This window comes from Rousettus aegyptiacus, unplaced genomic scaffold (genome assembly GCF_014176215.1).
Source record: "Rousettus aegyptiacus isolate mRouAeg1 unplaced genomic scaffold, mRouAeg1.p scaffold_m13_p_16, whole genome shotgun sequence".
In the NCBI taxonomy this organism is placed as follows: domain Eukaryota; kingdom Metazoa; phylum Chordata; class Mammalia; order Chiroptera; family Pteropodidae; genus Rousettus; species Rousettus aegyptiacus.
In genome coordinates, this window is record NW_023416291.1 from 40745968 (window position 1) to 40771796 (window position 25829).

At 47.2% G+C, this 25829-nt stretch overlaps 1 protein-coding gene across 1 annotated transcript in view; it reads left to right on the plus strand.

Annotated features, from left to right (window-relative positions):
• The window catches only part of NWD1 (NACHT and WD repeat domain containing 1), a 53988-nt gene that overhangs the window by 7742 nt on the left and 20417 nt on the right, over positions 1 to 25829 (plus strand). Inside the window, exons 4-12 of the mRNA XM_016157821.2 lie at positions 269 to 385; positions 5459 to 5756; positions 7625 to 8897; positions 13888 to 14091; positions 15126 to 15285; positions 16615 to 16732; positions 17777 to 17935; positions 21756 to 21953; positions 23525 to 23647. Of these exons, the coding sequence (XP_016013307.2) occupies positions 269 to 385; positions 5459 to 5756; positions 7625 to 8897; positions 13888 to 14091; positions 15126 to 15285; positions 16615 to 16732; positions 17777 to 17935; positions 21756 to 21953; positions 23525 to 23647 (2650 nt within the window). The remainder of the gene's footprint in view (positions 1 to 268; positions 386 to 5458; positions 5757 to 7624; positions 8898 to 13887; positions 14092 to 15125; positions 15286 to 16614; positions 16733 to 17776; positions 17936 to 21755; positions 21954 to 23524; positions 23648 to 25829) is intronic.

The following is a 25829-nucleotide window of genomic DNA, read 5'->3' on the forward strand; positions in this document are numbered from 1 at the left end:
CCCTGGTCTTGTTGCTCATGACCTTGGCAATCTTAGGGAGGATTGGCCCGGCATCCTGCAGGATGCCCCCAACCTGAGTCTGCCTGATATTTTTCTCATAATTATACTAGGGTCATGAGTTTTATTCAAGCTCTTTTCATTCAGATATCCCCCTTTGGGGAGAGGCTGTCAAAAATTATTGAAAGAAACTCAATGCCTTTGCCGAAGGGAATTGAAAATATCACCTATTCTGCCTCCTCCCTGACAAACCCACGCTTGTCGTCTCCAGGTCGTTGATCTGAGGTGGGGTATTCGGGACACCGAGGCCACTCACCACATGACCACGGAACTCTGCTTGGAAGAGCTTGACCGGTGTCGGAAAACATCCCTAGGGCCAGCTTTTGTTGTGAGTCTCTCAGATGGATGGGGTTGCTCTTACTTTTCCTTCTAGCACCAGGTTATGGGCCCTGCTTCCCATATCCCACCAGCGGGATATGGGTGGCAGTTCTGCTCTTGTACCCAATCTCCATAGCCTGCCCATGGCAGACATTGCTAATCGTTCGCAGAACTTTTTCTGTAGAGCTAGCTGGGATCCAGACATTAGCAGTCAAGTACCACGGCAAGTGAGTTGGAGAGCAGCAGAGTGTTCACTCCAACTTTCTCAGCTCATCCATTTTATCCCTGGAGCTTTGAGATCCTGGAAATCCAAGGTAAAGGTGGAAACTCACAGGGTATTGGCGTTTTTCCCCTCTCATCTGTAGCCTTATCGGGAGCCTGCCTCAGGGAAAAACTTTCTCTAACCCTTTCTCCTCCCCTCTCAGCTAACTGCCCTGTTTTGTGGCCAAAACAACCCCCGGTTAGTAATGAACTGCTTGGACTCTGATCGACAAATAATATTCCAGAGTTTTTATTTATTATACCTCCAAGTTCCAGATACATCTAAGAACTATGCCATTTTAGCTCAGAAATCCCAGGGCAGGAATCAGCAAATTATAGCCCATGGGGCAAATCCGGCCCAGTTCTATTTTCATAAATAAAACTTTATCATCATGTAGCCATGCACCTTTACCTATGGTCCATGGCTGCTTTCCAGCTACATATAACTGCAGAGCTGAGCCCCTGAGACAGAGGCCGTCAGGCTTACAGAGGTGAAAATGTTGGCTATCTGGCCCTTGACAGAAAACGTTTTCTGACTTCTGTCCTGGAAAATAAAGAGGGAAAAAGCCATTGAAGTATCTCTGCCCGATATACCTTAATCACAAAGAACCTCTGAGCAGCTCCCAATCAAAAGACAAATCCTCTAAACCTCTCCTGGAGATAAGGCTGTAGAATATAGGAGAAGATGGCCCCATTTTAAAAGCTCTTTTCTAGGGAAATAAAGAGAACTAGGTGAGGCCCGTTTGGCCTGAGAACTGCACAGCCCAGTGCAGTAGCTACGGGGACCACATGCGGTGATTTAAATTAGGTAAAATGAAGTAGAATTAAAATTTCGGTTTCTCAGTCCTGTCAGCCACATTGCAATAGCAAGCGGCCATCACAATGGAAAGCGTGGATGAGAACACATCCAGGGGTGTGGAAAGTTCTAGTGGTTCCTGAGACATTAGGTCTCCCTAAAGGAAACGAAGGTCTGGGCAAGGTGTGCGAGAAGCTTTCTTTACTATATACTAAGTTTTATCTCTACAACTGGCCTTGCGTTTTCATTCTTTTGCTCTCTATTTCCCTTGGTATGTTGGCATCACTCTGTCCCCACCCCACCCCCCAGCTTTGTTGAGCTATAACTGACGTACAGCACTGTATAGTTTAAGGTGTGAGGCAAAACGACTTGACTTCCATATGCTGTGAAATGATTCCTACGATAAGTTTAGTTAACATCCATCATCCATCCATCATCTCATACAAACCCAAAATAAAAGAGAAAGAAAAAGAATATTTTTTCCTTGCGGTGTGAACTCTCAGGATCTAGTCTCTTAGCAACTTTCAAACGTCCCATACAGCAGTGTTCACTACTTATTTATGTTGTAACTGGAAGTGTGTGTGTTTTAAACCACACCGTTTTAATTATTACTGCTTTAAAATGCATTCTAACAGTTGGAAGTTTCTACGCTCCTGCTTGCATGTCTCTCTCACAATTTTTCCCTCAATCTTTTCACCTGCTTTCCCTGATGATTGATCGTTTTGTTAAGTTTCAAAGAAAAAGGAAAAGAAAAGAAAGAAAATTCTTAAAGAAAAAAGTGAGATGGGGAGAAAAATAACTCCAGGGGGAATTTGATTTTGCAACCCAAATTGCAGGCAGCGAAAAGCACAACGCAGCTTCCAGGTGACGTGGGGGACAGGAGGATGATCTCTGGGCTTCCCCCAGGCCTCACCGGCCCAGGGACCGTACGAGTCCTTCCGGAAGGGCTCTTTGGGCAGCCGGGTGACCTCTTCCCACTTCCTGCTTTTCTCCTGTGCCAGGCATCTCCCCTCTGTTACCTGAGTCACAGCTTCATTCTCCTCCAGTGGTTCTGATTTGGGGGACTTTCCATGAAAATTGGAGCTGCACTGAGGGCCCTTGGAGAGCCTTCTCTCTGGTAAATAAGTCATTAGGCAGCATGGCAGGGGACTGATCCCCAGGCACTTCCTTCTCGAGGCCGGAGGTCTCTTGGGGCACCAGAAGCTCCAGCGTCTCCAGACGATCGCTCCTGACAGCTTCGTGATCGTCTTTCCAACTCCTTCTGCTCCCATTGTTCTAGTGCCACAGACATGAGGTTTTTGTTTTGTTTTGTTTTGTTTTGTTTTTTACCACACGTTTCCTTCCTACGATATCTGGTTTGTGGTTGGCTGGCGACACCTTTTCCTACTTCTCCTCTTCCTCTGGGGTTGTCACTGCTGGGACAGCCCCGGGAAGGATAACAGCATCCTCTTCAACATCCCATCATCACAGATTCCACTTATCCAGGTTTCCCAGGTACATGCCTCTGGAATGTTCTGGAACAATTCAGTGAAGAGAGGAAGGCTGCTTGCTTCCATTTTATAATGAGGAAACTCAAGATCTCGGGGCCAATGTCCTAGGCCTAATTCTCTTGCATTCCAGTTTGTACTTTCTCCAAGCATGTCAGGGGAGAGAGAGGGCCTCCTAGTATTCTCAGCACTAGGACCACAATCTCAGGGTCCTACCACACCCCAAAAAATCTTGCCTTACCTCCTTCCACTGCTCCCTCCTTGTGGGTGCGTCAGCCCCCGGACTTTCCTGCACTGGAACATGCTGGTTCCACTGCTCACACACGCCTGTACTTCCAGCCACAGGGCCTTTGCACATGCTGCTTCCACTGCTTGCCAGGGCACTCTTCTCATATCTTATTCCACAGCTTGATCCTTAACTTCCTCAGGGGAATCTCCCTGACTCCACATGTGACCCACGTTTACCCTTTCTTCCCAGCACCAGGTCAGCCACACCTTGGCATTGGTGCCATTCTTGGATTGACAGCTGCCTCTCCTGTTAGGGGTCCAAGGTTGAGGTAGGCAGGGACCACGACCATCTTAGTCACCATTGTCTCTTGAGCAGCTGTCACTAAATATTTAGGGGATGACTGTGTTTAGAACTCAGGTTCCCCCCTTGGACCTGACCCCGCCCTTACCCCCATTGGCCTTTTTAAACCCATGACCTCAGACTCGTTGCAATCTGGCACCATCCCCAGGGCCTCAGTTTCCACATCTAACAAAGAGGGAACAGGGCTTTGGGTTTTCTGAAGCCTGCTGCAGCTCTAATGCTGCCCATAGGGGCTGGGATTCGGGTGAAGAGAGTGAGACACTCGCCTCTAGCATGAAATGTAAGGAGGCATCAAAAACCTTAGTTATCGAGATAAATGTTTTAATGAAATGTTTTTTTAAAAATATCAAATTTAATCCAAGAAATCCGTAGGGAACAAAATAGCAAAATTCTAAATAAAAATGAGGTCCTTCCTGCACTTTCGAAACTCACCTTCGCCTTTCCCTCACTGGGCCCTTTTTGCCCCCAGAGCCACATCGTAGCGTGAGATCTGGGCAGAGCCAGTGGAGGCCACAGCTCTTGTCACAGCTCTATTCCTAGAACAAGCCAATGCCGACATATGAGAAGCTGCATGTTTTTCTCGTGTACAATGGGGCAGGGGACGGGGGGAGTATGGGAATCCCCAGACTGCTCTAACAAATGATCACGAACCGATTGGCTTAAAATAACAGAATTTATTCTCGTGTGGTCTGAAGGCCAGAAGTCTGAAATCGGAGTGTAAGCAGGGGTGTGCTCCTCCCCACATTTCTCAGGGAGAATTTTTCCTTGTCTCTGCCAGTTTCTGGAGGTGCCAGGCATCCCTTGGCTTGTAGCTGCATCACTTCGATCTCTGGCTCCATCGTCACATCATCTTCTCTTCTGTTTGAGTCAAATCTCTCTCTGCCTATCTCTCATTAAAGACTCTTAGGATTACATGTAGGGCCCAACTGGATAATCCAGGATAATTTCCCCAGCTCGAATTCCTTAACTTAATCGTATTGGCAAAGACCCTTGTATGAGTCAGGGGTCTCCAGAGAAATAGAACCAATAGGATACAAATAGATAGATGATAGATAGATAGATAGATAGATAGATAGATAGATAGATAGAAATAAAGAGACAGAGATATAAGTATAGAATAGATGAAGATAGAGATAAATACAGAGATAGAGACATGGAGAGGACATTTATTGTAGGAATTGCCTCATGTGGTTATGGAGGTTGAGAAGTCCCACTACCTGCTATATTCAAGCTGGACACCCAGGACAACCAGTGGCATAATTCGGTCTGAGCCCTGAGCCCTGGGAATTGGGGACTGATTGTGTAAATCCTGATCCGAGTCTGAATACCTGAGGACGGACGATGTCCAGAGACAGGAAAAGACAGAGGTCACAGCTCAAGCAGAGAGGGAATTCGCCCCTCCTCCTTCTCTTTGTTCTGTTGGGCCCTTGATGGATTGGGTGAGGCCCACCTGCACTGGGGAGGGTCATCTGCTTAGTTCAATCCGCAATTCAAATTCTAACCTCTTCCAGAGATACCCTCACAGGCACACCTAGAATTCATGTTCGACCAGCTCTCTGGGTGTCCCTTAACCCAGTCAAGTTGACACATAAAATTAACCATTATGAGCCTTTTTCCACATAAGGTACATTCACAGGGTCCAGAGATTAGGACCAGATATCTCTGGGAGGCCAGTATTCAGCTACCAGAAAGAGTTTCCCAAGTAAAAGATTCTGTGATACTTGATGCTCAACCAGATTGCGAATTTACCGGTTCCACGTCCCACGCTCTCAGGTACCTCCACACGCAGGTTCTGTAAGTCTCTGCCTGCACTCCTTACTGTAGTGATCGCCATGGTGCTATGGCCAGACTCATTTTGAGGGGCTTGGCGTGCCTCACCCAGGGTTACAGAGCTAAATGCCAGAGCCGAGATTTGAAACTGTGTCCCCCTCTCTACCCTCCCTCTGCCAGGCCCTCCTTGGTGACCAGTACGGCCCCTGTCTGGCCCCCACACTCATCGAGGAGAAGGAGTGGGAGGCTCTGAAGGCCCAGCTGACCTCCCGGCCAGGTGACCTGGAGCTGGTGGCTCACCGCTTCCAGAGGGACGAGAACGCGGTGCCCCCCACCTACGTGCTGCGGGCCTCAGGCACCAGGGAGACCCATGGCCCCGAGGACATCACCCTGACCTCTGTGCTTCGCTGTGGAGCCCAGGAGGCCAGGAGGCTGGGTCTTATCTCCCAGGAGCAGTGGCATCGCTACCACTGGTCAGGTGAGGTGCCGAATTCCTCTCAGGTTCCATGGGAAATGCCCATGCATTCAGAATACACATCACATGTCATCCAAATGCCATGGCTTGCATTTCTGTAAATGCCACACCAGCCCAGCTCCCAGACCCCGAGATCCGAGAAAGGGCATTTTACGGATGGTCCAAGAGAATTCATTACTGTCCCAGGTAAATCTCGGTCTCCTAGGATCCTCCCCCTTCCCCGGAGCTCCTTCCCTTCCTCTACGGAGGCTTCTGGTTTTGGGGGACGTACTCTTGGATGACCACCATCCCCGTTTGCCTGGACCAAGAGACTCCCAGGACACAAGACAGTGCTGGGAAAATTGGACTAGGTCCCCCTGTTAGCACGAGTCAGCCCATGCTGAGGACTCTGAGTCATCAGGCCATGCTGTGCCTGCCTCAGAGGTGGAAACTGAGGCACAGGAAGTAGGAGTCTCGTCTGCCCCAGGATGAGAGTAGGGATTCCACCCTGCGACTGTTGAGGTCCTCACCCAGTTCCCACCTGGTCCCCTACCTCTCACCGCACGCTCGGCTCCCACGGTCCTCTACTTCAGATACCAGAAAGAGTTTTCTAAAAAGGCAGCGTGACCAATCCATTTCCTCACTATTTGCTGCCAGCAAGAAATGGGTTGTTTTTGTTCATGGGTTAGTAACATGTCAGTTTGTGGGTTATTAGTATGTCAGTTTATATTACCAAATATATTAAATATAGAAATTTATATTATCAAAAGTATTAAATATGTGACTATATTATTAAAAATAATAAATATATGAATTTGTTTATCAACATATTAAATATATGAATTTACATTATGAACATATTAAATATGTGGATTTATGTTATATTATAAACATATTAAATATATTGATTTATTTAAGGATATTTAATGTGGTAATTTATATTACTAGTATTTTAATTTTATGAAAATATATCAATTATTATCTATTATCCATTAGATCTAATATTTATCAGTTCTACTAATGATGTATCCATTTTTGTTGGTGGGATCATTTTAGATTAACAGGAAAATTTCAAGGCTATAAAGCTAGAAATATAATACAGAGTTCTCATATGTTTTTTGCTCAGATAAGTTAACATGAAACCACAGTACATTTGCTAAAACTGAGAAATTAACATCGGTATGTGATGATTAGCTAGACTCCAGACTTTATTCAGATTGCCTCAGTTTTCCCATGAATGTCCCCTTTCTGCCCCAGGGCACCATCCAGGATCCCAGTTGCATTTAGAGGCCCAGTCTCCTGAGGCTCCTCTGGTCTGTGACAGCTTCTTAGTCGTTCCTTGTTTTTCATGACCTTGACCATTTGAGGAGTATGGGCCAGGGGCTGAGGCTGGTGTGGGGTCACTCCAAGGAGGACTTGTGAGTAGCTCTTGTCTTTGGCTCACAGAGACTGAATCCTGTCTCCAAGGCCTTGGCTTGCTCGGCCACAGAGAGCTGGGAGCCTCTGCTGAGCGTAGAGTGGCTTCAAAAATAGCTCCCCAGGTCTAACTGATACTTCCAAATAATAGCCTCCAAGGAGAAGTCAGAGTGGGCCCCTCACCCTGCAAAATATGGGTCCTCGGGGCAATTGCTGCATGCCTTGGGACAGGTTTGGCAAAGGATGGCCTGAGGACCAAATCCAGCCCAACACTTGATCTTATAAATAAACTTTTATTGGAACATACTGGAAAGCATTAGTTTGCATGTTGTCTATGATTATGCCAGATCACTCAGGTGCATGTTGAGCTTGAGAACCAATGTCCTCACCTCCCAAATATAGTGTCCTCTCAAGCATCCCCCCTCAGGCCATCTGATGACAATGATGACCACACTCTCTTTTCATCTCTCCACCAGTCATTGAGTGGGAGATAGAACGGGGCCTGCTGAGCTTGATAGATGGGGACCAGGGAGCCACTGTCTTCCTGAGAGAGATCCAAGACCTCAACAAACACATCCTGGAAGACTGTGCCCTAAAGATGGTGGACCGGCTTGCAGATGGCTGCCTGGACACAGATGCCCAGAACCTTCTCAGCAGCCTCAAAGGGCGCATTGCTGACACGCAGTCCGGAGTCCTCAAGGCCCACCATCTGCGATGGAGCCGAGACCTAGTGAATCCCAAAAACAAGGCTCATGCCCGGTATCTGAAGGAGCTGGGGGAGCAGTTTGTGGCCAGGGCTAACTACCAGGTCCTCGAGCGCCTCCGGGAGCTGGAGGCGGGCAGGCAGGAGTTGGCATGGCTCTACCAGGAGATCCGCCACCACCTGGGGCTGAGTGCTGAGGCCACCAGGACCTTCTGCGGGCGCCAAGAGCTCCTAACCCAGGTGGGGCAGCGACTCCGGAAGAATGACGGCCACCCCCACATGCCCATGGTGCTTTTTGGACCCCCAGGCATTGGAAAGACAGCTCTGATGTGCAAGCTGGCTGAGCAAATGCCAGGGTTACTGGGCTGCAAGACAGTGACCATCTTGCGGCTCCTAGGGACATCACAGATGAGCTGTGACGCCCGCAGCCTGCTCCAGACCATCTGCTTCCAGGTGTGCCTGGCCTACGGGCTGCCCCTGCCCCCTGCCCAGGTTCTGGAGGCCCACGCCAGGGTGGTCCAGTTTTTTCACATCCTCCTGCACACCGTCTCCAGCCGAAACTTTGAGTCCCTTGTGATCTTACTAGATTCTGTGGATGATGTGGACTCCATTCACCGAGCTCGGAGAGTCCCCTGGCTGCCTCCCAAGTGTCCCCCCAGGGTCCACTTCATCCTCTCAGCCTGCTCAGGGCAGCAGGGAGTTTTAGACACCATGAAGCAGGTGATCACGGACCCAGAGTCCTACTGGGAGGTGAAACCCCTCTCCAGCAACCAAGGGCAAGAGATGATCCAGCTGCTGCTGGCGGCCTCCAAGAGGACACTGAGCCCAGGGCAGAGGGACCTGCTCTGGGCCAGCCTCCCAGAGTGCGGGCACCCTGGGCGGCTGAGGCTGGCCTTCGAGGAGGCCCGGAAATGGGCCTCCTTCACCATACCTGCCCCTCTGGCCTCCACTGCTAAGGAGGCAATGCACCAGCTGTGCGCCCGCCTGGAGCAGACCCACGGGCAACTCCTGGTGGCCCGAGTGTTGGGCTACATTGTGTCTTCCCGGTAAGTCTCTGTTTTTTCACTCTTTTGAAATTCTGAATTAATTTTATTTTTTATGCTAGTAAACACAGCTCATGTACAAGAAAAATATAAAACCTGTTACACAAAAGTCTCTCTCTTAAAAAAATTAACGTGATTTAATGTCCTAAGCGGGAATCAAATATACAACTCATACATTTAATAAGTATTACTAGAAGCATTAGTTGCAATGCATTTTTTTGAAAGATGCTTTCTGACTTTTTTAATACATACATAAAATTATTTTTTGCTTTTTGAAAACAAGGAAATTCTCAGAAAACCTCAACAGAAAACCTTTCATAGACCTTAGGGAGCCTGTAACAGTCAATATTATGAATCTGACCTTTATTATTATTATTAGTGATAGTAGTTTCAAGATCACCTTGCTCTAGATCACTTTTCTTTTTTTCTTTTCCACCAACCATCCAACCCCTCCCCTTTGGCAACTATCAACTTGTTCACTGTATCTGTTCGTCTCTTTCTCTTTTATTTTGTTTATTTACTTTTGTTTTTTATGTTCTACATATATGCGAAATAATATGGTATTTGTCTTTCTCTGTCTGACTTATTTTACTCAGCATGATACCCTTTAGGTCCATTCATGTTGTCAAGAATGGCAAGATTTTATTCTTTTTCATGGCTGAGTAATATTCCAGTGCTTATATATACCACATCTTCTTTATCCATTCATCCATTGATGGACACTTAGGTTGTTTCCCTATCTTGGCTATTGTAAATAATGTAGCAATGAACATGGATTTTGGATTTGTTTTGGATTTCTTCGGGTAAATACCCAGATGTGAGATCGCTGGATCATATGGCAGCTCTATTTTTAATTTTTTGAGGAAACTCCATACCATTTTCCATTGTGGTTATACCAATTTATGATCCCATCAATAGTGCATGAGAGTTCCCTTTTCTTCACTTTAAACTCTTGTTTAAAATTGAGCTATGAGATATGTGACAAATCACACACTGGGTGGCTTGGAACAAGAGAAATTTATTCTCTCACAGTGCTGGAGGCCGGAAGTCTGAAATCAAAGTGTCAGCAGGGTCATACTCAGGTGCTAGGAGAGAATCTGTTCTAGGCCTTTCTCTTAGTTTCTGGCGTTGCCGGCAACCCTTGGCATTCCTTAGCTTGTAGATGCATCACTCTGATTTCTGTCTCCGTCACTTCCTGGCCTCTCCCTGTGTGTGTCTCTGTTTTAATTTCTCTCTTTTTGTAAGTACCCTGCTCACTGCGTTAGGGCCTGCCTTAATCCAGGACGACCTCATTTTAAGTTGATTAATTCCCCAAAGACTGTTTTCAAATGAGGTCCCATTCACGGGTTTCAGGTAGACATTAATTTGGAGGAACACTGTTCAACCCACAATAATTCCTGTAGCATAAAGTTCACTCTCTTAAAGTGTACAGTTCTGTGGCCTTTTGTACATTCGTAGTGTTGTGTGACCACTGTTCATCTCTCGAAATATTCTATTCCCTTAAAGGAGACTCTATCCCTCCGCTTCCCCTCGCCCTCAGCCCCTGGCACCCACTAATCTGCTTTCTGTTTCTGTGGATTTGCCTATAATGTATCTTTTGTAAAAATTTTTACTTTCAAGTGATAGACTAGTGGAAGAACTCCCATAGTGCAAAAAAAAAAAAAAAAAAAAAAAAAACAGTGCAAAGAAGTCCCGTCTATCAGGATTTCTTAGCCTCGGCACGACTGATGTTTGGGGCCCGATCATTCTTTGCACTGTGTGGGGGCATCCCTGGCCTCCACCCACAAAATGCTAGTAGCACCCATCCTTAGTTAGGACAACGAAGAATGTCTCAGGACATTGCCAGGTGTCCTCTGCAGGCAGATGAGGCTCTAACTGCTGCCTTGTGCCCTTCCTCCAGAATGACCAATTTCCCACATTAGCTTTATTTCTCCCTCTCGCCCTCCTTCTCCCTCTTATCTATCAGTCTTTTCCTTCAGCCCTTCTTCTATTTTCCTATCTATTATCTTTCTTTCTATCTTTCTATTTTTCTACCTATCCTTCTTTCTATATATTTTTCTACCTGTCAATCTCTCTTCTACCTATTTTTCTATCGACTTACACACACATGCATGCACACACGATTTTTCCCTGAACCATTTGAGAATTCATTACAGGTGTCATTCTCCTTTACCCTGAAATGTGTCACATATTTTCTAAGAACAAGGACAATCAGAGCCCCACATCACTGCAGGACAACTACAGATCTCAGGAAACGTATCATAGATACAATCGCATTATTCAATACATGGTTTATGGTCAAAACTTGCCAGCTGTTTCTAAAATGTCCTTTGGAGCTGCCAATCCAGGATCACACATTGCATTTAGTTGTCAAGTCTCTTTGGTCTCCTAATCTGGAACATTCCTCCATCTGTCTTTATCTTTTCCAAGGGTATGGGCCAGTTGTTTTGTAGATTAACCTTTTTCAGTTTTCAATGAACCTAGAGCTATTTTTGAATAAAGACTTTGGTTCAGCAAGTCCTGAGGGTGAGAAGGGGGAGGGGGGCAGGGCATGGAGTCTGGAATCCTGTGTTTCTTGTTTCTCCCAAGCAATGCTGCTGGTCTAGAGAGAACAGCTCCGGGGGAGGGGACAGGATTGCAGGTCCCTCCACGTGGGTTGGTCTGATCTTTCCTCACGATCACATCCAGATTAAACCGGTGTGATGCTGGCCCCTCTTGGGCACGGAGGCTTTCCCCACTGAAAACCTGCAATCTTCCCCTTTGTAATGAACAAGAGACGTGTGGGGGATCTCAGAAAAATCTTCTTAAAGCAAACTTCTCTGAAAACTCCACCCTAAGCCTGTGTCTATCTCTAATTCCCGGCCTGTAGCATAGGAGTCAGCAAATATCTAACAGAAAAATCCAATTCCGGTGTGTTTATAGAGTTTAAAGGAAGGAAAGCTTAAATGAGGTTGCTCAGCCCAGAGTAAACCTCAGTAAACTCCTAGGAACCTGTGTCAGGATGGCCGGGAATAATTGCTCAGAGATGCCAGGTGTGGATGGTGAGTCAGAAATAATAAGCAGGAGAGAGGAGTGTGTTCATCAGACTCACCCAGCAGCCTCACTCCTGCCCCCAGGTAGGTGGGGCAGAGGCAACTTAGCAGACAGGCGGCAGAGCTTTGCCTTAATGCAAAACGGCCATCAGGAACGCTTGAGCCCATCATCAAAAATGCTGGATGATGCGATGTTGCCTCTTCTCACTTTGGGGGGCACTTTTCCTCTTTCCAAATTTCACCTTTTGCCACAAATGAGGCAAGATGGGCAGCCATCAGTGAGGGGGGCGTTTTGTTGGTTGGTTGGTTGATTGGTTTGTCAGGAGCAGAAACCCACTCACGCTAACACCAAAGAAATAGGGCTTCATGCCAAGACCACAGGAGCGCTTGGGGAATCCAGGGCCATTCTGTAGCCAACTCCAGGGGCACATGCCCCAGATTTTGTGACTGGTGCCCCCAGAATGGGAGACTGGCCTGGACTCTACAAAGACAGACCTGGGAATGTTCCAGAATAAAGGGGCTGAGCCATTAAGCCACTCTGGTGCTGTCTACAAGGAGGAAGCAGAGTTGTCATGGAAACTGGCAAGCCATGAAAACCAGCTCATCCCCTCTCCCTCTGGATCCTTTCTGCATTTGAGCTCTTGTTCTAGACTCTTCCTTTCTCCTCCTCGGAAGTTCAGCTTGCCTCAAGCTTCAGTTGGCATGACGAGATCCCATCTCAGGGACCTGATGCCATTATACTGGCTCCTTTCTGAGTCCCATTTGCAAAATCCGGGGAGACAGAAATCAATTGGACTTTTCGGCTTCATGTCTGGTCCAATTAGTCAAGCCAGGGGCTTCGTGGAGAGTAGGACCATCCCTCCTCCCGGCATGGCTGGGAACGGTTAAGGAAGCTGACTATAGGGGAGATGATTTTGGTGCCTCCAGTTCCATGAAAATATGTCATGTTTACACACGGAACTGCTATATCGTGGCTGTTGGAGCAGATGTGAGTTCCAGGCCAGTGGTTTTCACCTGGGGAGATTCTGCCTCCCAGGGAACACTTGGTGATGTCTGGAGATATTGTGGTTGTCATAACTCGGGAAGGGGGTGCTAATGACATCTAATGAGTGGAGACCAGAGTTGCCTCTTACCACTCTGCAATGCGCAGGACACTCCCCCGCCAAAAGAGAATGGTGGAGCCCCAAATGTCAGTAGTGCTGAGTGTGAGAAAGTTTGCCTGAGCCTGAGAAACTCTGTCTGTGCCCCCTCCTCTGATTGGATACCTGCCTTGTCATTCATCAGAAGATTCTAAGTAAGCGAGTATTCTGTGTATGTAAAATAAGTGGCCAGTGTCTTTATCAAAATGAGGACTTTGCACAACATCAGAGAATTCATAAAAACCACACGAGGAGTTTCTACCCAGTGAGGTTCAAACAGGAGCCAGCCTCCCTCTCTCCTCTGCTCTGAAATGAACTCTGATGTTCTCCACGGCAGGCAAATCCTCAGTTTTTACAGTGTCATGCTCACGAGTGTTAAAAGGTCCAGTCCAGTCCAGCACCAAAATTTCAGTGACTCATCCTTTTTAAAGCCACTCCCTTTCTCTCTACCTCAGCCCTTTCTCAGGTCAGGAAACACGGGGTGGGCTGGGTGGGCACAGCAGGTTTCTGCATTATTTTCCTGAGCTACCTCCTCTCTCCCTGTCTATGCTGCCTGAGTTGTCTGAGGTTGGGGAAGGAGTTGTTCGTGGTTCGGTAGCTGCATGTGTGCAGAAGGAAGGGTCTTCCATGACGGGTACAGCTAGAACTGGGCGTTGGTTCTTGCTGGGCATGGGCACTGTCCAAATGCTGATCCTCAGGGTAAACCCTTTGGTGACATGTGGGACACTGTGCAGCTGACCGCGTCTCTCCCTCCCTCTGTGTCTGCCTGCATCTTCCAAATGCAGGAGACCCAGGTGTGTTCCCCTGACTTCCTCCCCACAGGTATGGGCTCTCAGAGGCTGAGCTGAAGGACGTCCTGTCCTTGGATGATGATGTCCTGCAGGCTGTGTACCAGGACTGGACCCCACCCAGCAAGGAACTGCTGCGTTTCCCGCCCCTGCTGTGGGTGAGGCTTCGTCGAGATCTGGGAAACTGCTTGGCCAGGCGGCCTGTGGATGGCTTCACACTCCTGGCCATCACCCACAGGTAGGTCCAGTGAGGAGGTGACGCTGTCTGGGTGTCTTAGAGCAAGAACTCCCCCATCGGGCTCCTCCTTGTTCCAGATCCTTCTTCTCCCCCCATTCCCAAGGAATCAAATCTGTTTAGCACAGCACTCAAGGATCTCCATGCACTGATTCTAACACAACTAACATTTTTTTCAAATTGAGGAGAAATTCACACAACAAAAAGTTCATTTTAAAGAGTACCATTCAGTAGCATTTAGTGCACTCACAATGTGCAACCATCACCTCTAAGCAGTTCGGAACATTTTTATCCCCCACAAAGGAGACCCTGTCCCACGAGTAGCCACTCTTCCTCCCCCTTCCCCAGCCCTCCCCCCGCCCCAACCACTAATCTGCTTTCCGTGTCTATGGATCTGCCTGTTCTGGACATTTCATGTAAATGGAGTCAAAAAATGTGTGGCCTTTTGTGTTTGGCTTCTCTTAGCATCATGTTTTCAAGGTTCATCCACATTGTGGCACGTGTCAAAACTTCACTCCTTTCAATGACTAAGTAATATTCCACAGTATGGATTGATCTCTATTTATTTATCTATTCATCCATTGATGGACATTTGGACTCTTCCCACCTTTTGGCAAGTATGAATAGTGCTGTGAATATGCGTGTACAAGTTTTCGTTTTTCAGTTCTTTTTGGTGGATACCCAGGAGTGCATATATACTGTATATAATTCCAGGAGGGGAATTGCTAGATCAACAGTAACTTTCTTTGTGTTTAAAATGAGCCCAAAGTTTCCTTTTTAGGGTAGACTTATTTAAGAATAGGAAGAAAGATGGGCTCATTTAGAGATAAATGTTAGATAACAAATAGGACAGGTGGTGTTTCCGCAGTGTAGTGGTTATCACATTCGCCTGACAAATAGGACAGGTGGTTAGCGCTTAGCATCAGAAGATGGTTTAGGATGGACCTGCATTTGTGAACTGCCTCCTGGAAGGCCAGTGGCCACCTCCAAGCTCAACTGGTCCTCAAGGCCCACGAGCTCATATCCCCTCTCCACAGACAGCTGGCCGAGGTGGTCCGAGAGCGCTATTTGTCGGGATCTGAGAAAGCCAAGAGGCACGGAGCCTTGGCCGACTTCTTCTTGGGGACCTGGAGCCAGGGCACCAAGAAACTCATCACTCTGCCACTGGTGGGGAAGCCCCTGAACCTGGACCGCAAGGTGAGTGGTCCGCACCCCAGTCCTCCACCTGAACCCTTCACTCTGTTGTGCAGGCAAGACCAAGTCTGCCTGGCAGGACCACCCAGCTCCTCCTTCCCGCATTTTCACCTAAAACACCCTCCTGACCTCCTCCCCTTCCTTTCCCTTCTAAGGGGGGGCAAGATCTCCTCTCAGCCCAGAGCATCATTTGGAGGGGGGAGCACTGGAAGACTCGCTCCCAACTCCCGTCCCCCCAGTCCCTATTCGCACATTTCCTTCCAATCTTTCTTCTTTTATGCTCAGGAGCTCTAAGACTTGATGTTCTTTATTGGCATGCTGCTCCCCATTTTTTGCCTCTCATACACATCAAGGCCCAATTCAAATGCCTCTTCCTTCAGGAAGCCTTCCAGGATTTCCTGCCTTCTCAATTACTTGTTCTTTACTCCGTGCTCCCTTCGTTTGAAGGCAGACCTTATAAGTTTTTAAAAACTCTCAGTTTCAAAATCATTTTAGATTCACAGAAGAGTTGCAAATGAGGTACAGAGTTCCCATGGACGTTCGCATCAGCTTCCCCTGATGTTAACATCTTCCATAGCTGTAGCATAATGACTGCAACTAGGAAATACACTTGTAAGTCTTCTGTTGTCATTCGAGTTGTCTTTTTTTCTGATGGACAAGGGAGGCCAGAGGCAGGGTCCAGCCTGAGTGTTTCTCAGTGCTGTCCTTCCTCGTCTCTGGTGACTCGCAGATCCTGTCCCTTGTGCCCAGAACCCTTGCAAGATCGGTCTCATCCTTTTCCTCCAAGATGTGGTCTGTTCCCCTTCCTGGCCTCCCAGCCAGGACCTCCTGCTTCAGTCCATTCTCCCAAGGAATGCTTCTGACAACACAATCTGATCAAGTCTTTCCTCTAACACCTCCCCAGTGCCCTCAGTCTCCTGGCCAACCTCCCCGGCCTGATATTCATGATCTGCTGCCTACAAACTCCCTAGTCTCATTCCCCACGATGATTGCCCACTCTGCCTTATAATCGAGCCTTCCTAAAACTCATCCTGTTCTCTCCCATCTCTGGGCCTTTGCACATGCTGTTCCCTTGCCCAAGAATCTCATTGTTTTCTGACACATTTCATCAGACAGACTCCTACTTATCCTCCAGGGGCCCTTGGATTTCCTGAGTCCAACGTCCCCCCCTCAGCCCCAGCCCAGCTAGTGGCGGGTAGGCGGTGTCCCTCTTTGGAATTGTGTCTCCGTTCCCTCCAGCAACACACGGTGCCTGGCCTGGCTTATGTTTGTGGAGTGAATAAATGAGCTCATTTCATAGAGGCCTGGTTGCCGGCCCCTCCTACTCTGCAGGTGGCCCCCCAGCCCCTGTGGTTCTCGGACACAGTTGCAAACCTGCGGAAGCTGAAGGAGTTGCCCCATCACCTGCTCCACTCAGGCCGCATGGAGGAGCTGAAGCAGGAGGTGCTGGGTAAGGCACCACCCCCCATCTTGGAGGAGAGCGAGCGGGTCCTGACCCTCCCCTGTGCTCTCTTTCCAAGCCTGGGAAGAGCGAAGAGTGAACGTCAAAATCCTCAGCTCTTCTTAGCACACCAGGTCTCACCTGGGGTAGTTCTGTATACCCCACTCCACCCCGGGACACTTGTCTGAGACGTCTAGAATATTCTGGTTGCCATGACTTGGGGAGGAGGTGCCAGTGGCATTAAGAGCAGGGGATGAGATAGTTAGCCTTAGAAAGAGAGAGACCCTGTCTGTCCATCAGTATGCCATCCGTCATCTCTAACTCTATTTATCTACCACATATGTCTGTCTATCAATCATATCCACCTATCACGTCTGTCTTTCTGTCTATCTGTCCAGCATTTCTTTCTCTCTCTACCATCTATATCTATCTATCATCTTTATGTCCATCCACCCATCATTTATCCATCCATCCATGCATCCATCCATCCAAGCGTCCATCCATCCATCCCAGCATCCACCCATCTTTCTGCTTGTCTGTTATCTATCCGTATATCTATCTGTCACCTCTATCTCTATCTACTATCTATGTCTGTCTATCTATCTATCATTTCTCTCTCTATCATGTATATCTACCATCTTTATATCTATCTATCCATCATCTACCTATCTATTCATCCACCTCGCTATCTGTCTATTCATCTATTTGTCTATCCTATCTATCTGTCTGTCCATCTGTCTATTATTCACCCCTGTGATTCTCAACCAGGGGTAATCCTGCCCCCCCCCCAGGGGACATTTGGCAACGTGTATGTTTTTGATTACCATGACTTGGGGGGGGAGGAGGATGCCATTAGCACCTGGTGGGTGGAGACCAGGGATCCTGCTCAACACCCTGCAGTGCACAGGACGGCCCACCACAGAGAATGACCTGGTCCCAATGCAGCAGTGCTGAGAGTGAGAACTCCTGGGGGAGTTGGAGAGACGAGAGCCCACCTCCCAGGATGAACTGGAGGGAGGCATGTGCTCCCCACAGATCCCCTCCTCCCTGCAGGCAGCATGAACTGGATTTCCTGCCGGAGCATCTCCGGGGGCATCGAGAGCATGTTGGATGACTTCGACCTGTGCGCCCCTCACGTGGACTGTCCTGAGGTGGGCCTGATTCGAGAAGCCCTCCAGCTGTGCCGCCTGGCTGTGGAGCTCCAAGGCATTGGTGAGTCAGGCTGGCCTGGCCAAGGGTCCTCTCTGCACTGACCATGAGAAGCCGACGCTCCTCACTGAGCTGCCAGCTGGATTTTCATTAACCCACACACCTTTTCTGTCTACACCTGGAGGGTTTCTCCCAGTCCATCAGCTAGAATTTTGGATTGAATCTGTGAGAGCTTTGGAGTAAAAACTACTAAATCAATTCCTGTCCCCTTGCCCCCCACCCCCCAGCATGTGTTTCTAGAAAGGGCCTGATAGGAGACATTTCAGGCAAAATCATGGAAACGATGTCAATACTTAATATAGCAAGAGAGAAAACATATTCCTACGGATTTTTTTAATTGATGAAATTCAAAATGTGATGATAATAATTGACCATGACTTTTTGGTAACTCAGATCTACTAATAAGAAAGATGAGGGGAATTCTTGTTCTGGGGATTAACATTTTGCTTAATTGGAGGCTCAAAGTCTGTATTTCTTGTCATCTTATCAACTGCAAATGTTGATCTGTAAAAACCATTCTTAGCTCTCTGGGCAAGTCTTTGGGTTGCCCTAGAACTTGAAGAATCTCTGAGTCTTCAGTTAATAGACTCTGCCAAGGTAGTATTTTGTTTGTTCGTTTTTGTTTTTTGAAGTTGTGGTAAAATACACATAACATAAAAATTACCATCTTAACCATTTTGAAGGACACAGTTCAATGGCATTAAGCACATTCACACTGTTGTGCAACGATTCCCACCATCCATCTCCAGAGCTTCCTCATCTTCCCCAACTGGAGCTCTGTCCCTATCAAACAATAACTCCCACCCCGCCTCCCCCAGACGCTGGCACCCACCCTTCTACGTTCCGTCTCCATGAATCTGACTCCACCAGGAATCTCACGAAGTGGGATCATACAGTATTTGTCCTTTTGTGACTAGCTCATTTCACACAGCCTCATGTCCTCAAGGTTTATCCATGTTGTAATATGTGTCAGAATTACCTTCCTTTTTAAGGTTGAATAACATTCCACTGTACGGATAGACCACATTTGCTTATTTGTTCACCCATCAATAGACACGAGTTAGGTAGTTTCTACCTTTTGGTTGTTGTGAATAATGCAGCTGTGAACAAGGGTGTACAAATATCTTTTCAAGACTCTGCTTTCAATTCTTTTGGGTGTATAACTGGAAGTGGGATTTCTGAGTCATAAAGTAATTCTATGTTTAACTTTTTGAGGAACTTCCATACCGTTTTCCATAGTAGCTGCGCCATTTTGAATTCCCACCAACTGTGCCCAATTTCTCCACATCCCCACCAACGTTTATTTTCTAATTTAAAAAGAAAGCATGCGAATGAGTCTAACATGGCCAGGATGGCTTGTATCCTACCATTTCTACCTAGTTTTAATCTGAGGGTTGTATGGGGGTTTTATAAAGATGCTGAATTCCTATATCCATTCCATGGCTCGCTTGAAAATCAGCCGAATGCTGCCCCTCCAGGAAGCCTACCCAATCACTGCTGAAACTGGATACTCCAAACCCCCCAGCCCTGCATCTTCCATTACTGCACCCTATTTCCATCTATCTTAGCTCTTCATTATTATTTCTGCTAGTTTTCTTTTGGGTCATGTATCTGCCCCACTAGAATGAGCTCCGTGAGTGTAGGGGCATCACCCACTTGCTCTCTGCCAAATTTGCACCCCTACACATAGACCAGTTCTGGCCAAAAGCATGGATTTTGAGCCCCTCTGTGTTGATTCAAATCTGGACTCTGCTACTTAGTGTGACCTTGCAAGTTCCTTACCCTCCCCACCTCACCCCTGCCTTGCAGTCCTCAGTTTCCTCATTTAAAAAATGGGATGCTTATAGACCCTCCCACCTAGGGCTGCCTGGAACTGTATGTGAGTCAGTTCATACAGAGCCTGTGCCCATGGTACCATCGAAGGTCCTGTTACTGTCACATGGCAGCATCAACTTGTTGATGTGAATGGCCTTGGTCAAGCCATTTTCTGCACTGAGTCTCAGCTTCTGTCATCTGCAAATTATGAGACTGAACTAAAGCGTAGCCAGGGTCCCACTGAAGAGGAAGGTGCTGATGTCCACCATCAGTCACGCCTCGCTCACACATTCATGCTCGTGGGAGTTGCAAACCTCCAAGGGAGTGATTTCCCAGGAAAACTTCCCTGGGCACATTTGCTTGGTTTAAAGGAAGAATTAAAAGCCCAAATCACAGCATGTTCTTTGCAGCATCCTTGATTGACAACTGGCGGCTTCCCCAGCACAAGAGGCATAGAAATGACTATGGCCACCAGAGGGCGCAGATGGGCCGCTGTGCGCTCTCAGGACACTCCAGTACTTTCAGCTGGCTCCTAAAAATGGGCGGATATTCCTGACTTCTATTGCCTCAGGCTCCAGGATGACTTGACGTGGTGCCAGTTTCGGACCCAGTTTTTATTTAAAAGACTGATATTTTGTTCATCGTGGGTTTTAGGTATATTAATTTTTATTTTAAAAATATTGCATTAAAATAGTATTTATCTTGATGGTTGAGCTTTTAGGCACCACCTTAAATTTTGCACCCGTGGCCAGTGAAGCACTTGCCCCGGGTCCTGGTTTTAACACATTTCGCCCACCAGCAAACTGAGGCACAGGGCATTGCTGTCATTGCCCCAGGCCCCACAGTCAGGATGCACCAACAACAGGGACAAAAGGAACTGCCTGCCTTCGGTGTCCCTGATCTTTACTTAACTTTGGAATCAAACGTTTTGGGTCAGATTCCTGCCTCTTACTGGCTGTGCAAGTTGCTTAACCTCTCTGCGCCTCAATTTTCCCCTTTATAAACTTGAGATAATGATGATACCTCTGTGCAGTGGGCAGAAAAAAACTGCCTCCCCTCCAAAAAAAAATGTATTCACTTCCCAATCCCTGGAATCTGTGACTACCACTTTATATGGCAAAAGGTATAATTAAGTTGACAATCTTAAAATGGAGAGAGCATGCCAGATTATGTAGGTGGGCTCTCAAGTAATCACAAGTATCCTTATGAGAGAGAAGCAGAGAGAGATTTGAAAGTGAAAAGGGGGAAACACAGAGACGCATAGACGAGAAAGCTGCATGAAGCGAAGGCAGAAATTGGGGTGATGCTGCCACAAGCAAAGGATGCCTGGAGCCCTCAGAAGCTGGAAGAGATAAGGAGGGATCCTCCCCTAGAGTCTTCGGAGGGCGCGCAGCCCTACTGCTACCTTGATTTCAGACTTCCTGCCTCCAGAACTGGGATAGGATAAGGTTCTGCTGTTTTAAGCCACCAAGTTTATAGCCATTTGTTATAGTAACCACAGGAAACTAATACACTCTGTAACTGAAGCTCTGGGAAAATGATCAGTATTTCTCTGGCAGATATTTGTTGTGTATTTTTTGAGGGCCTAGGCACTAAGAACACAGCAGTGAATAAGACATCATCCTTATTCTCAGGCAATTCCAGGTCTAGGGTAGTGAGGATGGCCAGGCCATTTAATAAACATGTGAAGAAATGTAAGATTGCAAATGCAATAAGACCTGAATTTAGGGGCTGTGAGGATTGGAGGGTTGCACTGGAGAATGCTTTTTGCTGAAGTGACCTTTGAGCTAAGAGGAGGATGAGAAAAGGGAGGGAGAAGGGGAGGAAGTCTTCCAGGCAGAGGGAACAGTATGGGCAGAGGCCCAGAGGCTGGAGACCACCTCATGCACTTGAAGTAGAGTAGAGGCAAGTGTGTCTGCAGAACAGAAAAGGAGATAGAAGAGTGTGACAGGGGGCTTGACCAAGAAAGCAGTGCCCCTCCCCTTAACTCGAGGCCCCTTCGTTGCAGAGAAGAACATCCTGTATACAGAACTCCTGGCCAGACTCCATTTCTTCGCCACTTCACATCCGGTGCTTGTGGGAAAGCTGTGCCAACAGGCCCAGAGCTGGTTCCTGGTGCACCCCCATCCTGTGCTGGTGCCCCTTGGAGGATTCCTCCAACCCCCAGGAGGGCCTCTCCAGGCTACTCTCACTGGCTGTCACAAAGGTGGGTCTCCCTAGCATAGCAAAAATCCTGTCAGGGGGCAGCGGATGACAGACGTTTTGGGCTACTCTCTGGGGCTCCCTTCTGCCGATCGAGAGGTCCAGGGTGTCATGAGGGCTGCCCTGCTGTCTCATGCTGACTCTGCTCTCCCTGTCCCTCAGGATTATCAGCGTAAATATTGTTAATGAGCCTGGAGCAAGGGGATATCAATTGCCTCTGGGGTCTTGTCTCTAAGAGTTCAGCACTCATCTTACACAGAGTTTCTGCAATTTACTGGTTGATGCTAGCAAGTCTGGAAGCTAAGGGCTGGTGCCTGACTGGCCCCAGAGAGGCTGATGGAATGTGTAAAATCCCCCTGGGACACCAGAATGTCAGAGGAATGAGAGGATGTCGTTCTCTCTATTCATTTGTCACTCACCTTTTTATCCATTTATCCTTCCTTCCTTCCATCCATTTGTCCATCTACCCGTCCATCCATCCATCCTTTGCTTTCTTCCACCCATACATTCACCTGTATGTTTTATCTATCCATCCTTCCATCAGTCATTCATGCATCCATCTATCCATGTATCCAGCTAGCCAGCCAGCTAGCCATTGATCCATCCATCCATCCATCAATCCATCCACCCACCCACCCACCATCCCTTTCTACCTTCTTTTCTTCCTTCCATTCATCCATCCATCAGTCTTCCATACTTCCATTAATTATTCCTCCTTCCATTCTCATCCACTCACTTACCCCTCCACTCATCCTTACACACTCAGCCATTCATCAACTCGCCCACTCATCTGTCAATTGATTAATCCATCTACCCGTCCAATACCTACTCATTCACTCGCCCACTCATCTAACCAGTCATCCATGTGTCCACTTAACCACCAATGCACCTCCATTTATCCATCCCTTTCTGCCCACTCACAATCTCTCTCATGAATCGGGAGGCCACTGAATATAATTAGCTTGTAATTTCAATGTCAGTTATTGTGACTCAGGTCATTTCTGTGCCACATTGCCTTGTAGGGAAAGCTATACTTCCAAGGCACAGCGCTTCCAAAATAGACACTAAGAGACACTAAGTACAATGCATGGAGGAATTGATTTAGAGACAGCCACTAAAATGCTGTGTTGAGAAGGATTCTGTGACTGAATCTGGTTTCATGGGAAAGAGTATATATTTGTTAGGATACAGGTTCAGAAGGCTTAACAGTGGCCAAAATAGAAGCAGCTTAAATAGAAGTCCATTTTTCTCTCATATAATAATCTAGTGTCCCATGGGGGGAAGAATCACCTGTGGGTGAGACTGCCGAACTAGGGAGAACTTCTGACCAAGCCGTGGTTTAATCCCTAAGAGCAACATAAACATTACGGCCAAGATGTGAATCTGGCATCTGACCGCTCTGGCTTCAAAATCCTGGCTCTGCCACTTCCTAGGTGTGTGGCTCTGGACAAGGGACTGAATCTGTCCATGCCTCGGTTTCCCTTTCTCTGAAGTGGGGGCCCATTACGGGGTGTCATGGCTGAGCACTCAGACACAGGAGCTGATGTCATCACTTTCATCTTTTGGGGGCTACAGGCATCACCGCCATGGCGTGGAGCCTGGAAGAGAAGCTACTGGTAGTCGGCACCCAGGACGGCATCTTGGCTGTGTGGGACATGGAAGAGAAGCAGGTGATTCACATCCTAACTGGACACACAGGTGAGGTTTGGGAAGTGGGCTTTATGATCACCTTCTTTCTAGTGTTCCGTGTCAGTCAGTCATTTCCTACAGCCTCTTCACCCGTTCACTTCTCTGTATCAAAACTCTGGCTTTGTTTTTGCATCAGTTAGTTATCACCATGTAACAAAACAGCCCCAAACCTAGCAGCTTCAAACAAAAGCTCTTTATTTAGCTCACCTTCTGTGGATTGGCAATTCAGGTTGGACTGCGCTGGGCAGCTTTTCTGGGCTTGCTCATGCATCTGTGGTCAATTAATGGGGCATCTGGGATCTGGCTGGTCCAGGATATTTTTAACTGACACTGCTCAGCTCTGCTCTATGTGGTCTCTCATCTTCCAGCAGACTAGTTGGGGAAGAGGCAGGGTCTCTAGAGGAAAAGCAGAAATGCACAAGGTCTCTTAAGGCCTGGAACTATCCTTGAAACTGGTACCCTGTCAAGTTCTGTTGGCCAGAGAAAGTCACGAGAACAGTCCAGAATCAGCCATCAGGGAAATAGGCTTCATCTCCTGATGGGAGGAGCAGAGTCACACCGCAAAAGGTGTAGATCAGGGAGGGCGAAGGGTTGTGGTCATTTATGCACAGTACAATTTTCATTCCAACATAATCTCGTTGCTGCTATAGTCCATTTGTTGGATCAATTATTGAGAGTCTACTGTGGACCAGGCCCAATGCTAGAGGCAGAAGAGAGACAGACCAGGGCCAAGACTAGAGTGAGGAGAATGAGGTGCACGCTGTGGGTATAAAATTTAAAGGGGCACCCCTGAAGTTAAAAAAAAAAAAAAACAACTCAGTCATCAAAATAAATAATATTTCAACACGATGTTTTAAAAAATTGAAATTAACGCAAAAATATCCACGATAAATAAATATCAATCTGCCTTTAAATAAAGACAGGATCAGCAATAGGGCCGTGACGAGATGTATTAGAACCAGAGACAAAAGGAATCTTGGCGATTTGGTGCCTCCTTAAATTCTGCATGTGAGGGGAGTGCCTCACTTACTTCATTCTAATGCTGGCCAGAGTCAGACTCATGTATTTGGGGAGGTGAGCAGGTACAGATTATAATATATAATGAGGCCAAAAGGGTGTCCTGAGCTATGCTAACCAAAGTGACCAACGTTGGGCGTTAGGGAAGGCATTCTCCTGATCAGGGACATTTCGGCCAGGACACAAAAGGTACGAAGAAAGAGGTGTACAAAGGGTGGAGGTGAGGGAAGAGCGTGGAGGCATGGGAGGCATGGGACGCAGCTAGCACAAAAGCCCTGAGGGGGGCAAAGAAGCTGGCGCACTTGCAGAACAGCAAAGGAGCCGTGAGGCTGGAGCTTGGGGCATCATATCAGATGAAAGAAGCCAGACACAAAAGGCCACATGGTGTATGATTCCATCTCTAGGACATGTCCAGAGCAGGCAAATCCACAGAGACAGAAAACAGATTGGCGATTGCCAGGGGCTGGGGGAGAGGAATGGGGAGTGACTACTCATGGGGACGGGCTCTCCCTTTGGGGTGATGGAATGTTCTGCAATCAGAGGTGGTGTTCACACAACATTGTGAATATGCTGGATGTCACTGAATTAGACAGTTTAAAATGGCTAAAATGATAAGGAGAGTAAAGGGAGAGAATGATAGCTTTGTGAGGTTATGAAAGTATTCTAAACTTAGCCTGTGGTGATAGTTGCACAATTCTGTGAACATATAAAAACCAATGGATCGTACCATTGTACCTGGAATGGGTGAATTTTGCGTTTGTCAATTATATCTCAATAAAGATGTTAAAACTATTATATCATTGCTACCCAGGTGCATCATTTATGTATTTTTTCTCAACATTTTGCTACAAACATTTGTTTTTGTTAAATCTTTTAAAAACAAATTCGTTGAGGTGAAATTTGCATTCCATAAAATTTACCTGTTTTAAATGTATAATTCAACGATTTTTAGTAAATTTGCTGAGTTGCGCAGCCATCACCACAATCCTGGAACTTTCAATCACCCCTAGAAGATCCCTTCTGTCCCCTTTGCAGTCCATCTTCACTCTGCCCCCTCCATCCCCATGGCAACCACTGATGTGCTTTCTAAGTCTATAGATTTGCTTTCTGAATATTTCATACAAACAGAATTGCACACTCTATGACCTTTTGCATCTGGCTTCCTTCACTCAGC